Below are 19,114 nucleotides of genomic sequence, written 5' to 3'. Positions count from 1 at the left end.
CTCTGCGCCATCCTTGACTGGTTGATTGAGCTGATGGCTGTTGCTAGCATTTATTACCTTTAATCTGGACTCAATATGGACCTGTTTCTTTCTGTTTCACAAGCCTGGAAGAAATCACTTCACCTCCATCACATAAGCTTTTTTTGCATGTTTCTTTTTTATTGGGCAAACATCAACAACTGACTTAATCACTTTTGCCATCCAGTGACTTGTAGAGCTTTTTTTTGTATGGTAAGGGGGGTTGAGTGTTACATGATGGAGCCACCCTTGTGGTTATAATGTGTACTGAAAACATAAATGTCACATTAAATACTGTAGCAAAGAAATTCTGAAAACTCATGTGGATACCCAGACTTTGGGTATGAGTGCTCAACCGTGTTGGATGGATCAAAACTGTGAAATAACTCCACACTGAGGGCCATTTAACTTAGAAAAGAGTTCAAATCAGCTGTGAAATATTTAACTATTAGATATAAACACTCTACATTTGCTAACCTTACACTACTGTTGGTTGAGTATTATTGAGCCAATCAGGAGTGCTCCTTTTTTTACACATACGTGGTACTATCACCTGTTACCAATCAATCTACTTACCTGTGAAATGTACCAGGTGTTTTTTGCACATTGTACACATTTTCCCAGGCTTTTCTTGTCCATGTCCAAACTTTCCTTATTGTTTTAAAATGTGGGATGTTTTTACCATTTCTTTGCCTGTAGAGTTATTTGGCTGTCGCTGTGTTTGAAAGGTTTTGTTTAAATGAAGCTTTCTTACCTTGCTGTGAACAAATCTATGCGGATATAAAATGTAATCTCTTTGTTGTTGTTGTGTTGCAGGGCTCCTATGGTGTGGTCAAACTTGCCTACAACGAAGATGATGACAAACATTATGTAAGTCAGTGCAATCATTTTCATTTTCTCTCTGATTCCAAACTCAAATTGCAGTCACTGTGTCTCACAGCATCAGTCCTCTCAGCCTCTTTTGTCTCGACAGAAAAGCTCTCGACAGTGCTATTGATTTTTTTCTTTTTCAAGTTACAAGTTCCCCTCCCTCAAATTGCATCAGTCGCCTCGGGGAAGGAACTTGGAAATGAGAGTGACTTGTGATGCTGTTGAAAGTGCGTCCCCAGACTTTATTATCGGTCTTCAAAGCTGCTGCTGCTGATTGTACGTGCAGGGCTGCTTTGAGGTCAGTTCATGCGAAATTGTGGTTATGAGCTGGCAGGCCTCCCTGCAGAGCTGGCTGGGCCCCTGAAAAATCCAGTGGATGGGCCCTCCCCTGTTGTGATTACCTCCGCGTAGGAGGTTATGTGATCGGCAGGGTTTGTTAGTTTGTTAGTTAGTTTGTTAGCAACATAACTCAAAAAGTTATGGACAGGTTTTGATGAAATTTTCAGTAAATGTCGGAAATGGCATAAAGAACTGATTAGATTTTGGGAGTGATCTGGATCACCGTCTGGATCCAGGAATTTTTTTAAAGGATTCTGTGCTATTGGGAGATAGAGCTAATGGCAGAGGTCTGCACTCTCCAAGTCCTTTTCTAGTTTGATGATGATATCAATGCGATTTTGGATCAGTATAATTGGTGCAATCGTCCTGGCTAAAGGTTTCCACATTTTAGAGCTGAAAAGTGTGTCAAATTATTAATGGTTTCTTTTGGTCTTTTGATCACTGTTTCTGCCCATTTTGCCACATTTGTTTCCACATTGAATACATTTTTGCCAGTTTTTGTTCAAATCTGCTGTTTTTTTTATTTTTTTTTTATTACCCTTTTAACTAAACTAGCCACCCATTTCTTCCAGCCCATTTTTGACACTTTTTTAACAGCCCGCCTTGTTTTGCCAGGTTTTATGCCCCTTTTACCTTTTTTTCTTAACCCCTGTATCCAATTTTTGCCTCGTCTACTTTGCCACTTTGAAGCCATTTTTGCTACATTTAACTAATTTCACTATTTTTCTACCCATTTTTGCCCTTATTTCCTTTCCTAAGCAATATTTGCTGTTTAATCCTGTTTTGCCTCTTTTGGCCCTTTTTACCACTTTAAACCCATTTTGACACTTTGTAACAGCTTTTCACTCTTTTTTCTGTCCATCTTTGCCCATTTCCCTTTCTTAAACCATATTTGCTGCTTTATCCCATTTTTGTCTCCCTTTTATCACTATTTTTTTCTGCCTGTTTTTGCCCCTTTTTTCCTCTTTTAACCTATCTTTCACACTTTAAACCCATTTTTGACACTTTTTACTTGCTTTTCACCATTTTTTCATCCAATTTTTACTCCTTTTACCTTTCTTAAGCCATATTTGCTGTTTTTCCTATCTTTGCCCCTTTTGCCACTCTTGCCACTCTTGACTAATTTTAATCATTTTTTGGAAACTTTTTAACCGCTTTTCACTGCTTTTTCTGCCTTTTTTTTTTTCATTTTTTCCTTTCTCACCCCATTTTGCTGCTTTATCCCATTTTTGCCTCTTTTAACAATTTTTTTCCAACTTTTAATCCATTTTTACTACTCTTTACCATTTCTCATTACTCATTCCTTCCCATTTTTGCCACTTTAAACTTGTTTTTACCCATTTTACCTTTATCTTTAAGTTAGATGATTATTTTTGCTAAAGAAATATTTGTTCCTTCTACTTATCACACTAGTATCCTGGCGTTTGTGAATATCATGGCTTAGCTATGAAGGCTAACATTACTTTCCTAATTGTTAAGTCAGTGTGCCCATCCACACTGTAAACATTACCAATTAAAAGGTTAATCTGTTTTAAGAGGGGCTTTATTATTCTTAGGCATAAATAAATACAATTCATTTGTGTTTCTTTGATGAGTGGTTATTATTCAGGTTAGATATGAAATGTAGTCATTACTGTTTAACTCTACACTGGACTATGACCTCAAATTGGCTGGACTCCAGAAAGCTTCCCCTATCCCCTCTTATGGACAGCCTTGTGAGTCGGTTCAGTTACCATATAAGTGATTTCACCGTGTAGCAGCTCTGTTAACTCAACCCATCTAAATGTAAGCTGTTTGAAGGTTTGAACACAACCAAGCTGCTCCGTACAGTAACAATAATGAGGGTGTTTGGATGAATCATGCTAACATAAGCTGCCAACCCTGCATAGCTTAAAGATCTACTTTTGTACTGGGGCCAGCAGGAGCTCAACACAATGCAGTATCATTAAAACAGGCTGATTCAGAGTGATAAACAAGAGGAGTTAATGTGAGGACACAGACGAGACCTTTACCATGAGGAAACCATTGTTACAAGGTAGTGCTTGTATTTATAAATGTGTCCTCTGGAGTGGACTAATGACATGCAGCTTTAAATAATAATGTGTACCTGCAGGGCTGCTCAGACACTGCACAGCTCTGACTCCTAGAAACACAGTCAACATACAAGGAAATAGTCTCTGAGATTGTGGGTTTTTTTTATCAGTTTCTTCCTTTCTTGCTCTATAAGAACTGTCTTTGTTTAGCCAGCTGTGTCTTGGTTAATAGTAGAGATAGATGAAGGTTGTAGGCTACATAAACCCCCTTATATTCAGACTCCCTTAACTTTTTTCAGTGTTATGTTACAACCTGATGCTATGGTCATAAATTTTCATCATTTATCTACACTAGGTACCCCACAATGACAAAATTACAACAGAATTTTACATTTTTTGCAAATTTATAAAAAAGGAAAAGTGACCTTCTGAGGTCCTAAGTGCTGCGGAACCAGTTTTCATGGAGGATATCTGTATTTTGCTCCATTCAGCTTTCCCTTAACCCTGCTTCTTAAAACCACCCCCACAGTATGATGCTGCCACTATCATGCTTCTCTGCTGGGATAGTGTTGTACATTTGATGGGCAGTGACTGGTTTTCTTCAGACATGTTTAGAATTGAGGCCAAACTGTTAAATCTTGTTTCTCACAGTTTGAGAGTCCTTCAGGTGCTTTTCTGCAAAATCCAAACAGGGTTTCATGTGTTTTATACTGAGGAGAGTCTTTCATCCAGCCACTCTGCCATAGAGCCCAGATCAGTGAAGGTCTGCAGTGATGGTAGTCCTTCCAAAACTTTGCTTCATCTCCATTGAGGATCTCTGGAGCTCAGTCAGAGGGACCATAAGGATCTTGATCACCTCTCTTACTGAGGCCCTTCTTCCCTTAGTTTGAAGGGGCACCCATCCCTTGGAAGAGTCCTGGTTTTGCCAAATGTCTTTTTGTCCATTTGATAATTATGGAGGCCACCTTCAGTGCAGGTCGTTCCTTTGATCTCATGGCTTTGATATGTGTGAGGCCTTCTACAGAGAGGTGTGTGTCTGATTTACTACAGGTGAAGAGACATCTCTACAATGATCAAAATAAATGGGAGCCACCTGAGCTAAATTTCAAGTGTTAATAATTTTAAGTGTCAATGTAATATTTCCGTTTTATTATTTTGGCCTGTCTCAGGCAGAGAATCTAACCTCTATTTGCAACCACAATAAGCTAACAAATTCAATAATAATACAGCATTCAAGATAACCTAACTACAGATACAGATGCTGCAGCTGTTGCTAAGGCAGCACAATGACATCTACGATGATACTAAAGAACAGTTTCTTAATTGGCTGTGAGCAAAACTGCAAACATAGTAGTTCAGTACGTACTTGCTCTCCAGTGAGTGGTGTTGCAGTCTTAGATATTCCACATGCAAACGCACTTTGAAAGATTTTCTTCCTGTCAGAATCTTTAAATCTAAAACCACAGAATCCCAAACATGAAATTCATGGATCAGAAGAAACTAATTTTTTCATCCTCTTCTATCTTTTTGATCATTGTGAGTGCAAAAGTATGCAAGGATTTCATGTTTTCTCTGCCTGTGCCATCATTCTTTTCCACTGTTTTTTTTTAATTTATTTTTGTCTTTTTCCTGATTTTTGACGATGATGTAAAATGTAACCTTCCTGGACAGACTTTTGGGTCAGTGCAGGTCGACTGAATGACGTTTAGTTCTGAAAAAAGACTGACAGGAATCGGAGGTGTAGATGAGTAATGAAGGCATGGACGACTGATTCTATTTCCTGGCAATCTCAGTTGGTTTCAGACAAAATGGATTGGATTCTGGTGTTTGGAGCAGCTGCAGCGAGAGCCCACGTACAGTATGTACAAATATCATGGCACAAGCACAGGAAGGAAAATATGTGAATAAGAGGCTTTGGGGACATTCCAGTTATAGACATGACTATATGCTTCTCTTACGAGGGATATCATGAAAGTCTTAAAAAAGATCCTGCCTCTTTAGGACATTTGATTTTGGTAGTTGAGATCTTTGAATCCTGCATGTATGTGTTTTCTGGCAACTTCCATAGATTAAATGCTCATAACGTTGCTAGAAGGCAGCACTCAGGAGGGTAACTTGACTTTATTCTTGCAGCATAACTCAATCATTAAGAACAGGTGGAGGAACAAAATGAAAGGGCAGATAAAAGGAGCAAAGTCAGGGTTTTCCTCCATTTTGCTGCATTCATTTTGCCCTCTACCTTTACAAGCCTTCCAGGGCTAGCTGCTGAGAAGCATCCCCACAGCATGATGCTGCCACCACCATGCTTCACTGGGGATGGTGTTAATTTTGACAGCTATTTTTAATTTTAGTCTCAGTCTTAGTCTTTAGATTAAACACCTTTTAGTTTTAGTCACATTTTAGTTATTTCTGTCCTTTATAGTTTAGTCGACGAAAACTCAAAAACATTTTAGTCTAGTTTAAGTCCATAAAAAGTCCTCACATTTTAGTCTTTACTTTGAATCCAAACATTAATTCTCCTGCCTGAATCTGGCACCAAATCATGGTAGTGCGCTCTATACAAGCTGCAAAACCTGGGGTCCTTGCTTTCTACAGCTGAGAGGCAGAATAGCTACAGATGCATTGTATTTTGACAGATTTACCCACATTGGAGATAAATCATGGATTTTGAATGTCCAACGAAAACTACATTACATTTTAGTCTTGTTTTAGTCATCTTAGCAAAAATTGAACTTACTTTAGTCAGTTTTAGTCATCAAAGATCTTTTTTTGGCTAGTCTTAATCTTGTCTTTCTCATGGAAAAAAGGCTGTCGATAAAAATGTTGTCATAGTTTTAGTAAATGACATTAACACTGGTTTGTCTGATGGCCTAAGAACTTTCTTCCACTTGACCCTGGAGTCTCCCACATGCCTTTTGGTGAAATGTAGTCCAGATTTAATCTCAGTTTTCTTCAACACTGGCTTTCTCTTTGCCACTCTCCCATAAAGCTTTGTCTGGTGAAGACAGGGCAGGCAACAGTTGATGCAGAGTCTCTCCCATCTCAGCTGCTGAAGTTTGTAACTCCTTCAGAGTAGTCGTAGGTGTCTTGGTGGACTATCCTCCTTCTTGCACGGCCTCCCATTTTGTTAGGATAGTCTGATCTAGGCAGATTTACACATGTGCCATATTCATTCCATTTCTTGATGATGGATTTAACTGAATTCTGGGGGATGTTCAGTGCCTTGGATTTTTTTCTATCCACCCCTTGATTCATATTTTTTAATAACCTTTTATCTGAGTTGCCTTAAGTGTTCTTTTGTCTTTGTGGTGTAATGGTAGCAAGGAATATTGATTTACCAGTGACTGGACCTTCCAGACACAGGTGTTTTTTATACTTCAGTCACTTGAGACACATTCGCTGCACTCAGGTGATCCCCATTTCTAAATATTTCTCTGTCCCATGTCCCTGTAAGCCCCCCCCCCCCCCACCTATAACTTAAATTTATTTTGAATCAATCATCTAGGACCAGTTTTATATGAGACACCAGGAATCGGTATCGACTTTCTTTAATAAAAACACATTTTTAGGAGACTCTTCCTCCTCAGTCTTTGTGTACTTGAATAACAGCAGTCTAGATGACTAAGAAGAGTCGCTCCCTAAAGGCCTTATCTTATTTCTCCCCATAGAAGGTTAATCCAGCTTTGTGTCAACACTCACAAAAGGTCAGCTCAGCTTTTTCTCTTCACCAAAACATTTGTCTCTTCATCTCTTAGACAACTTCAGCCACAGTTCAGGGTCTTGTTTACCTGCAAAAACTAATTGATCTGCAAACTGGGGAGCCAAAAGATACACAATGGCAGTCTGAAGGAACAATATATGAATCAAACTCTACTTAGACCTCTTTATTCTACTCTTTTTATGAATTACAGAAGCTGTATTTGACTGCATTTAATCAATGTAAAACATAAACACAGTAGCTCTTTCACATCATCTTTGATTCTATCTTTAAAACCTGTTATATCAGTGAAATTATAAAAGCATAAAGTAGTCATCCTGAGATCAGTTTAATAACTCAGACTGTCGCCCATCAGTCTCAGATTGTGTAATGAACTCTGATTGATCAAGAATAATAGAGCTGTCTGAGTGCTTGTGCGGTTACGTGATCTAAACTACCAAAAAACTGCAGTAATCCTGAAAATTGCTTGATAATTTTAACTGTTTGATGACTCTGAGGCTGAGTCACCCTCCCACACACACGCACACTTAAACACCACAGCATGAGGAGAACTGAGGAAAGAGGAGGATCCGTTCCATGCCAAACCTGGTTCCTGCACAGTCAGAACCACAATGACCGGACTTTTAGCATAAGTGTCTGTAAGAGCTGCAGATCACTACATCTGATACAGGGTTGTTGAAGGAAAATGTTTCACCTAACCTTGAGTTAGAGACCTTAAAAATCACACTGACATTCTGACAGCAGGTTTTTGAGACTCATCAGACATGCATTTAAAGTTTTCTCCTCTCTTTGTATAACCAGCTACATCTCCTAAAACATCATTACAACTTTTACTTTACTCACTCACATGTAGTCTGAGCATAAACCCAAACTTATCTCAAAAATCTGACTCACATGTGCACACATGTTCTCATATGTGTGACTCTGGTTTGAACAAGATTTTAGTCCCCTTAGGGGCTCTGTGTAGAGCATTGAAAATTCAGTTTGATTGGCTGTATGATTGTCCCTTTTGCATGTACATTTACAATGGACTTTAGGGAAAATGTTTGGTAAGAAAAGGTGTACAAGTAACAGAGATGAGTTCAGCCTTCAGAGGATTGTCAAATAAAGCAGATTCAAGAACTTAAGGAAGCTTCACAAGGAGTGGACTGAGGCTAGAGTCAGTGGATCAAGAGCCACCACTCACTGAAGGGCCCAGGAAATGGACTACAGATGTTCTGTTCATAGTGTTGAGCCAATCCTGAACCACAGATGCCATCAGTATCTCACCAGGGCTAAGGAGAAAAAGACCTGGGCCAGTACTCAGTGGTCCGAAGTCCTGTTTTCAAATGAAAGTTAATTTTAAATTTCATTTGGACGTCAAGGTCCCAGAGTCAGGAGGAAGATCAGAGAGGCACAGAATCCAAGGAGCTTGGTCCAGTGTTTTTAGTTTCCACAGTCAGTGATGGTTTGAGGTGCCATGTCATCTGCTGCTGTTAGTCCACTGTGACTGACTTTATGGAGTCCAGAGTCAACACTGTCAGCTGTCTGCCAGGAGATTTTAGCAAGATGATCTAGCTGCAGAGCTCTATGGTGAGGCGTTTTGGGCTCATCTGTTGCAGACCTCTATAATGGGGCAACCTCGGCTGTGAGGTGGGATGTGACGTACATTACCCGAGCCAGAACCAGAATGACGTATTGAATGACGTATATTTTCTGCTCGCTGTCAAAGGTTACAGTCAGTGGCTACTTCTCCCATCAGCAGAATTGTATGAATATAAAGCGAAGGGTTAGGGTTAGGAACCTGAACCTTAAAGGTTAGGGTTAAAAATAACACACCACAAATTACAGAAAAACTCAACAAAGGTTAGTACCCCAAGGTCACCTTGTTGTAGAGGTCTGCAACAGATGAGCCCAAAACACCCCACCATTGAGGTCTGGAGCCGGATGTCTCTTCATTTTAGAGCACTTCATACTTCAACCTGCTGAGACGCTTCATGGAGATACTGATTTACTTTTCCAGCAGGACTTGGCACCTGCCCACAGTGAAGCCAAAACTAGCAGAAACTGGTTTGCTGACCATGGTGTTACTGTGTTTGACTGGCCTGACCTGAACCCCATAGAGAATCTTTTGGGAAATGTCAAGAAGAAGATGAGAGACACCAGACTCAACAATTCAGATGAGCTGAGGGCTGCTGGCAGACCAGAATTTTCCAGAAGATCAACACTTCTGTCTTATAAATTCTTTTTTTGGACTGGTGTTTTGTGATATTCTAATATTTTGGGATAGATCACTGTAAATTTTCATAAGCTGTAAGCTGCAATGATCAATATTAAAACAAAGATGGTCTTGAGATATTTCACTTTGTATGAGATAAATCTAGAATGGAAGTTTCTCTTGACTTAAATCACAAGGAAATTGACCTTTTTCATGATATTCCCATTTTACATATATATCTGTAATTAAAGTTTATAAACTTCACTTAACTGATGCTGCTTTTGTTCTCTTTATTTAAAGTGTTTTATTTCTTTTTCAGGCCATGAAGGTGGTGTCCAAGAAGAAGTTAATGAAGCAGTGTGGTTTTCCACGTAAGTCCAACTCCATCTTTACTGACAATGAGTGATTCAGTTCAAATCAACTTTATTTATATAGCACATTTAAAACAACCACGGGTGACCAAAGTGTTTCACAGTATAAAAGCAAATCGTGAAACAGGACTACATTACTATTAAATAGTAAAATGAATAAGAATAGAACATTATACAGTAATAGTAAAAGTAACAGTAAAATCTAAAATCTGATGATAGTAGATGAAGAAGATTTACCGTAGAGAAGTAATCCTTAAGCTGAGGTCAGGCTACATGATTTTTTTGTCCCTTACAATGGTCACTATGTCAGGTTAGGCAGGCACACTACCACAAAGTCACGCCAGGCTACACAGCGATATGTTCACTGCCCCGCCACCAGATGTTCAGAGGAAAGGCGTGAGAGATGGAAATAAGTTTTAAAATTCCTCCTTATGCTTGAGATAGAACTTTGTGTTCCAAGACTGTATCAAGACTGTGGTGGTTTGATTTAATACTTGCACATAACAAGCGTGTTCGCTTTGTGTGGTGGTCTCAAGGTCGTCCACCTCCAAGAGGACCCAAAGCAGTGCAAGGAGAGCAGCCAAAGATTCTCGGACCCCTGGAGAGGGTCTACCAAGAGATCGCCATCCTTAAAAAACTGGACCACATCAACATAGTCAAGCTGGTGGAGGTGAGATTATATTTATCTTTAGTAAATAGCATCAGTTAATGCGTTCTGTTACTGAAATAGGAATCTGTCTTTGTGATTCCTGTACAGAGATGTAGAATCTGTACACAGGGATTTTGAGTTTCAGCATGTTCAGTCTTCTGGTTTCTGTTTGGAGCACATTTGTAGTTCTTGCAATATTGACCAGTTATGTATCTAGAGGATTTGGTGTACACAGGTAAAACAGTCCATGTTGAGAAACAAAGTCTATGCTGACAAACCAGCTCACCTCAATGTCATTCTTTGTCTCTAAAAACAGATACTTTATTTGTTTTAAGGGGAAATTCAAGATCTGACAAAGCTGATGACATTTGACATAAAAGAAATCTGCGGTGATGTTAATTTTCTTGTAAACTTCATTCACCTTAACTGTGATAAAACAAGATTAAAATACATGTCTTTCCTGGGCATATTCTGCACAAATGAGTGCAAGTAGAGCCATTGAAATGTGAATACAGTCTACAGAAGAACTAAGACTCTTCAGATGAACAGCGCTACTCCAGAGAAAATAAAAATGACAGCTTTTACAATGTAGATGTAAATGCCACATTGAAAGGGAACACTTCAAGTCATTCAACACTAACCGCTGGCTTCACCAGAACTAAAGAAAAAGCCACTTTTATTCCCAGAGGTACAAAGCGTCTGTCAGATAATGATAACAGGTACTGCTGGATAGGTTTCAAGGTTGCTGATAAATCAGCATTATTCTGTATTTTAATTGCTCCAATAAGGCATGGAAGTTTTTTTTATCAGTTTTCTGGATTATTAGAAAACAGTTCATGCTACTCAGCTGTGGTATGACGATACAACAAGCAGCTTGTTGCATCACACAGCTCACACCGATTATTTACAAATAAGCCCTGCCTTAACTAAGACAAATAGCCAGTCTAAATTAAGTATTTTGGGCTAAGGGTGATTTTATGTGGTCTCTGCTTGGTGGCTTAGTTGCTGTTGTTCCTAAACGTTTCCACTTTCTAATACAGTTATAACACTTACATTTGACTGTTGAATATCCAGCGGGGATGAAATCATGTGAAACAGGGTATTGCAAAGGTGGCATCCATCACAGTACCACATCACTGAGAGGACTTATTATGTATCAGAAATGTTTGTAAATGGAGGCTGCATGGCTATGTGCTTGATTTTATACACCTGTTGGAACATGTCTGATTGAAACACCTAAATTTAATCGTTAACAAATGTGTCATATACTTTTGTCCACATAGTGCATGTGCCATTTAGTCTACTGCATTCTTACATGAAGCTCAGAGTCATTATAAAAACTACTCTCTTTGCCCGTGTTCCCACACTAGTTCCCTAACATTTTGCCACATTAGTGATAATTACTTAACACTATTCACAGAGGTGGTAATGATATTTCAGGCTAATAGCACACCTAGTTAACAAGCACAAAAAGCAAACATGCTGCACCCCCTTAGAGACCTGGTCAATTAAACACCAATTAATTTTAATCTTAACAAACAACGTCAGTATTTATCTTTTAAAACCACAACTACAAAGTAAATATGCTATGATGACATGAATACAACTATGACTTTGTGTAGAACAGAAACGGTGGGTGATAAATGACGTGTTCTGTGCCTATTAGGAAACATTAGCACTGGCATTATAATACACTGGAGCTGTTTAAAAATTGCAGAAGGATGTATTTTAGAGGTTTACAGTGACAATAAAAGTATTCACCCTTTGATTGATTTTATAAATCAGTCACGGTCAAAATAATTTTGCCTTTTGAAAAAAATTAAAACAATAAAACCTCTTTAATGGCAAAGTGAAAACAGATTTCTAGAATTAACGTCAATTAAATAAAAAAATGTGATGTAAAATAAGTGACTGCATAAATTTTCACCCCCTTCACGTCAATATGTAGAAGATGCACCTTTGTCTGCAATCACAGCACTGAGTCTATGTGGATAGGTTTTAATCAGGCTTGTACATCTGGGCTATGCAATTTTACTCTATTCTTCTTTGCAAAACTGCTCAAGCTCTGTCAAGTTGTACGGGGATCAGGCATGAACAGCCCTTCAAGTCTAGCCACACATTCTCCACTGGACTGAGGTCTTCTGTGTAGCTTTCACTGTATGCCTCAGGTCATTGTCTTGCTGTAAAATAAATCTTCTCCCAAGCAAAATTTCTCTATCAGATTGAATAAGATTTTCCTCCAGGATCTTTATATATTTTGCCAGCATTCATTTAACCCTCTACCTTTACAAGCCTTCCAGGGCTGGCTGCTGAGAGGCATCCCCACAGCATGATGCTGTCACCACCATGCTTCACAGTAGGGATGGTGTGTTTGTGGGCATGGGATAAAGATAAAAAGATAAAAAACCTTTAATGATTCCCTATATGAGGAAATATCGTTCAGTTGTTGGTGTCCCCCAAACATAGCATCTTGTCTGAGGCCCAAAAGCACCATTTTGGTCTCATCAGACCAAAGAACATCCTTCCACTTGACCTTGGAGTCTCCCACATGCATTTTTGTGAGCTCTTATCCAGATTTTATCAGTTTTCTTCAACAGTCTCTTTTCTTTGCCACTCTCCCGTAATGCTTTAACTAAGTTATACTTCTCATTAACCTTTTCTCTTAGTTGCTTGAAGTGTTCTTTTGTCTTCGTGGTGTAATGGTAGCCGGGAATACTGATAAAGCAGTGACTGGACCTTCCAGACAGATGTCTTTATATGACTGTTAATTCCATCAGTGTAGTCATAGGTGTCTTGGTGGCCTTTCTGCTCTCCTTCTTTCACAGTCATGCAGTTTGTGAGGACGTCCTGATCCAGGCAGATTTACACATGTGCCATATTCCTTTCATTTCTTGATGATGGATTTAACTGAATTCTGGGGGATGTTCTTCTACTTTTAAGTAACCTTTTCTCTGAGTTGCTTGAAGTGTTCTTTTGTCTTCACGGTGTAATGGTAGCCAGGAATAGTGGTGACTAGACCTTCCAAAGGGTTTTTTTCTATATAACCTTTTTCTACTTTGACATCAAATAGGTTGTTTTTGTATATATACTGTATATTGACTATGACTGATTTATAAAATATGAATAAAAGGATGAAACATCCAAGGGGATGAATACTTTTTTATAGGCACTGTGTCAGAACTTGTTTGTGGCTCTCTGTCTCAGAGAAACTTGATAGTTCATAGGAAGGAGGAATGAGGAAAGTTTAGAAGCAGAATTAGAGAGAGGGGGCTGAAGGATGAAGGAAGTCTATCCAAAGAGAGCATTTGTTTCAGTCTGAAAATCATGTCTGACAGTGTCGTAGAAAGCCTTCCTGGCCCAGGCTTTGAACCTTTGTCATTTTATCGTGTTTCATTCTGACAAAAAAGGAGAAATAAAATCTGTGCTGTCAGGAATCAGGCAGGAGACATAAGATAGGTTTGACCTCTGAAACATCCATTACACTTCCTGTCACTGGATATTTACAGTGTTATATTCTCTGGAAAAATGAAGCTTCCTCTGAATGGATTCTTATTCACAGCAGACGGCGCTCTCAAACTGACTTTGGGAAGTTTAAAGATGGATAGACTTTCACTTTCTGCAGAGGCGGTTGTTTGTGAAAAATGATAGGCCATTTGAAGACGTGACTCGAGATGCCCGCTGCTCCCTTTCGATGTTATCTGTGTTTCAATCTCGGCCAGATGGCGGGGGTGCCGACGTCGTGGTCAGGAGTTAAGCTCAGGGAAGCAGTCAGAAGGAAAGCTGTCTGGCTCACTCGGGCATCAAATGTGCCAGAAATATGAAACCGTTTTTAAAGGAAAAGCTCTGTATTTTCTGAGGAATCTCTTTGGCATCTTTGTCTGCCATCAAGCCCCCTCTCATAATGGGGATATGTGGGTGATGGGAGAGCCCGTTTCTCTCCTCTCTGTCCTTCTCCGCTCATCCATTTTAACAGCCTGTGCCTTATTACAGCCTCCCGACTGATTCCTATGAGACTGCAGCCCAGTCCATCTAATTATGAATGGGTTTTTTTTTCTCTTCATTTGAAACATTAAAGCGGACGCAGAGTGGAGAAGATTAAAACCGATGAGTGATGTGGTCATTTGTCACAGATGGTGGGGAGAGACTGTAAAACTAGGTCTGTATTAGTCCAGGCATGAAGCTGATATGAGAGAGGACACTTAAACACACCAGGCTCAATTAATGTCACTTCAACATAAGTTCAGACTCCTTTTTAATACATCTTAGTCACTGCAGCTGCAGAGAAATTACCTGAATATTAATGCTTTCCTTTTCCAGCCAATTTACCGCTCATATTTTTCTGATTTCACACCAAAAACAAGCCTAAAAACAGTGTTTATTTGAAGAAAACAACAAACATTCACTTATTTACTGTGTCCTGTGTAAATCATCTTCCTCTTACTTTAGAGGACACTTCCTGCCCTTGTTTTTCCAGTTCAGTGTGTACTGTGTGATGTTTACCTTCCCTGTCGTCATTTAAATTCAGCAGCATGTTGTGTTTTAAAGCCCGGCTCCAGATGGACTCCATGTTTGTGTCTGAGCCATTTTCTAGCAGAACATGGACCTCGTATTCCAGAGAGAACGGCTGTTTTTATTACCTGGCCAAGACTGGATTATTGACTGCACGTAACAGGCAGCTAACCTGCAGTCCAGAGTCCCAGGGGGCTTCAAACAGACAAGAACACTCATGTTCACTTCTTTACAGCTAAACTCAAGACATCTATTTAGTTGGAACATGTATGTGCTTTTAGAGTTTTAAAAGTATGAGAGAGTAGATATAGATCTTTCACTTAAGCACCAAATTTCAAAATCAAACAAAGAGTATGAAGACTAAAGAGTAGAAGCACTGCTTTGGCTTTGTAGTTTCACACACAGGTGATCTTTGGAAACTTTGGCCCTTAAGATTTTTCAAAAAAATGTTTTTAAGGAAAAATGATGTCAGATTGGATGCATATTCTTAAACTGTTAAATTATTCTCACATATGGTCATAAAGTGATAAATGGCTTGTGCATGTAAGCTGAAAGCTTGTGCATGTTGTTCCCAAATGCATCTTTTATGCCCATATAAGGGCATGAGACTGCAGGGCTGTGAATAAACAAAGGAAAGGGGAGTAGTAAGAGGTCAGGAATATACGTTTCAGAATAAATCAATTTAAAAAGTATAAGAAACACTCAAGTACAGTGCTGTGATAAAGTAAAGCTCCCTCATTAAATCACACCCAGGCCTGATTACTTAATTAAGAAATCACTCAAATAGAAAACTATCTGACAAAGTGAAGTAGGCTACAAGATCTCAAAAAGTAACACATCATGGCGCCATCTAAATAAATTCAAGAAGTCATTGACACCTACCAGTCTGGTATGGATTACAAAGCCATTTCTAAAGCCTTTGGATTCCAGCACAGCATGGTGAGAGCCTTTATCCACAAATGGAGAAAACTTGGAACAGTGGTGAACCTCCCCAGGAGTGGCTAGCCTACCAAAATGACTCAAAGAGCGCATTGTTGACTCATCCAGGAGGTCACAGAGGAACCTAGAATAACATCTAAAGACCTGCAGGCCTCACTTGACTCAGTTAAGGTCAGGGTTCACGATTCAACTATAAGAAAGAGACTTGGCAAAAATGGCATCAATGGGAGAGTTCCAAGACCAAAACCACTGCTGACCAAAAAGAACACAAAGGCTTGTCTGGAGTAAGACCAACATACTGTATCATTTCATAGAAAGAACATCATACCAACAGTCAAACATGGTGTTGGCAGTGTGATGGTCTGGGCCATCAGCTCTTGACCTGAGGTTCAAGCGCACTTGGGTTATGCAGCTGGACAGTGATCCAAAACACACCAGCAAGTCCGCCTATGGATGTCTTAAAAAACCAAAATGAAGGTTTTGGAGTGGCCTATTCAAAGTCCAGACTTAAATCTGATTGAGATGCTGTGGCATTACTTTTAAAGGGGACATATTTTACCCTTTTAAGACAAGTTTATATTGGTCTCAGAGTTCCCCAAAACATGCCTGTGAAGTTTGCTGCTGAAAAGTAACTCTAGTGTGTGATTTTTACATGTCTAAAGACCACTCTGGTTCAGCCCTTCTCAGAATGAGCTGTTTCTGTGTCTGTGGCTTTAAATGTTAATGAACTTTCTGATTCCGCCCCTGACCACACCCCTCTCAGGAGATGGATGTGGCACTCCTGATGTTACAATGTTATAGACACTTTTATCCAAAGTTAAGGACCTGACTGGGATTTGAACCATCAATCTCCCAGATCAAAGTCAGCAGGGTTACACACTGAGCTATCCAGCATCTCCTCCTCTGAGAGAAAGATCAGGAGAGGACTTGAGGAACTTTCTTCCATGCAGGGAGGGCCAACCAAGTCTGGGGGCGGGGGCTTACTCCCCATGTGAGGTCATGAGGGTAAAATCTGAGAATGGCTTGTTTCAGCACATATTTTCTGAAGGGTGGAGAAAGGGTGTGGGGGGTTATGGTACTTGAGGGGATTGTGGACAGACATATTTTTGTTAGAAAAGCCTGAAAAAGAGATTTTTGCATAATATGCCCCCTTTAACAGACTGTTCATGCTTCAATGTGGCTGAATTAAACAATTCTACGAAGAAGATTGGGACAAAATTCCTCCACACTGATGTGAAAGACTCACTGTCATTCATCACAAATGTTTGTTCACAGTTATTGCTGCCAAACATGGCACAGTCAGTTATTCATTTGAGGAGCAAATTAGTTTTTTCACATAGGACCAGGTAGGTTTGGATGCTTTTTCCCTTAATAAACAAAATCATCATTTAAAAAAATCATATTTTGTATTTACTCAGGTTATTTTTGTGTAATATAATATTTTTTTTGGTGATATGAAACATTGAATTGTGACAAATATGCAAAAATAAGAAATCATAAAGGGGCAAATACTTTTCCACAGCACTGTAAACTAAAGTGGGTGTATTGATGCTCCAAATGAAGCTGGAAAAGCATGATTCAGTTTGTTTAGTTTCACATTTAGTGCCAGAAGAGGATATTAAAAATGCAGCACAGACGGATAAATTGGACAATATCTCTGATTCAGACAGCAGTAACATCAGGAACAACATGCATCACACTGTGATGACAATAGAATGCCTCGTTCCAGATAAAATATATAAGCTGCATTTATTCTAAAAACTGAATGAGTAAAATGTTCTGAGTTTTAACCTGTAATCTAACCATTTTACAGTTGAGATCAAACATTGCATGGTTACATTAAAGTGTACCATACTGAAGAGATGTATTTGTTCATATTATTTAATGATATAAAAGAGCTCAATTTATTTTTTAAAAATGCAGTAAAATATAATATAAAATGATGTCATAGTATCTTTTTCTTTACTCTGGCATATCTGAGTGCTGATAAGTGTCAATTTAATAACTTTATTCTGGGGGTCTAGATTTGTGGTGTTGGAAGCGTTTTCTTCTAAAGTTGCAGTCTGTTTACCCGGGTAGAGGCTCGCTTCGTCTGGCTTTGGTTGTGTAAAAGAAAACATTGCACCAAGTGTAAAAAGAAACAGTTTTTAAAAAAAAACTGTCAGAACACATCCACATAGCAGCCGGCCATGAACCTGTCCAACTGTCGACTGTCGAGTTGTGAATTTGCACAAACTTTGTAAAGTCTATTTAACTTCACCTCCTACCAGTGTCCCACTGATGACAATCATCCTGGATTTTATATGAATAAAGACCAAAAGGTTATTTTCAAAGAGTTTCTAAAGCATCAAGGACTCTGTCCTCAGTGAATTCATGCTCAGTGCTTTCATAAGATCAGACCTGAATGCATCCTCTGGTTTTTACACCCTCTTGGAAATAAGTAGAAGTTCATTTGACAGTCATCACTCCTACCTGTACTTCAGAATAGGACCTTGAGCTTTCAGAGTCTCTGTTAATGATGTTATGTAAATGTTTCAGGTGCTGGATGATCCTGCAGAGGACAACCTTCACATGGGTACGTTCACTATTTTTCTCTCTCAAAGTCTTTCACTGTGTTTTTGCCCTCTGTGGCACATATGCCAGGGACAAGTGCTCATCTGACTTATTCATAATTCAGTCCATCTCTTGAATAATCACCTCAGGGCTCAAACATTATGCAGAGATCTTCCATCAGCAGAGCCAGGTCATGGTTAGGACGCCGTTAGTGTGAAACATCAAACACTTTTTGTGCTTAATGGGACACTTTGGCCTCATCTAATGCTATTTCAGACTGGATTGTTACAATACTAGAATTTTAGATTTTACATGGTAGGAATAAAAACCAGATTATATAGAGACATATTAGGAAAGCATGGCCATTTAAGTTCCTCTGCTCCCAAAATGTGGTATGTCCTTATTTTTAAGTTCTTAGACACTATTGATCATTAAAATACCTGAGATTGCATGTCTCAAAACGTATGGTTTCAAAAAATATTGAAAAGTTGACAATGTTATTAACCTCTTGAGACCTGCAGTTCTGTGTGGAATGCATTTTTAGTTTCACACACTTATCTAAAATAAGTGCAAAACCTTGGCCCTGGCTTTGAACTGGAAGTAGTTTTCACAAAAATGATGTCTGTAACAACAGGCTTATCTCACTGTCCAAAACACAGTTTTTATAACATTTTCTTATTCTACATTTTGAGTGTATTTTGACTAGCTGGTAGGATTCAGCCTGTAAGGCCAGTAATGAACAAGATTTTCACTTTAGTTGTGGAGGTCTTGGAAAAGTCCATTTTAAAAGATCAGAGAACTTTAAAAAGTTTTTAAAAATCCCCCAAATTTTCAAAACATTACCATAAATGTCTGCTAAATTCAAAATATGCCTCAAAATAAATATCCTAAAAGATCCTCAAATATTCCCCAAAATGT

The 19,114-nt window shown here is 38.9% G+C and overlaps 1 protein-coding gene across 2 annotated transcripts in view; it reads left to right on the top strand.

The window, feature by feature from the left end:
* Window positions 1-19,114, top strand: part of camkk1a (calcium/calmodulin-dependent protein kinase kinase 1, alpha a) — a 136,731-nt gene that overhangs the window by 75,952 nt on the left and 41,665 nt on the right. For both annotated transcript variants that reach the window (XM_041801638.1, XM_041801637.1), the window contains exons 4-7: window positions 835-888; window positions 9,495-9,546; window positions 10,083-10,216; window positions 18,182-18,218. In XM_041801638.1, coding sequence (XP_041657572.1) covers window positions 835-888; window positions 9,495-9,546; window positions 10,083-10,216; window positions 18,182-18,218 — 277 coding nt within the window. The remainder of the gene's footprint in view (window positions 1-834; window positions 889-9,494; window positions 9,547-10,082; window positions 10,217-18,181; window positions 18,219-19,114) is intronic.

This window comes from Cheilinus undulatus, linkage group 12 (assembly GCF_018320785.1).
Source record: "Cheilinus undulatus linkage group 12, ASM1832078v1, whole genome shotgun sequence".
NCBI lineage: Eukaryota > Metazoa > Chordata > Actinopteri > Labriformes > Labridae > Cheilinus > Cheilinus undulatus.
Note: the sequence above shows the minus strand (reverse complement) of the source record. Positions and strands in the feature narration are given on the sequence as shown.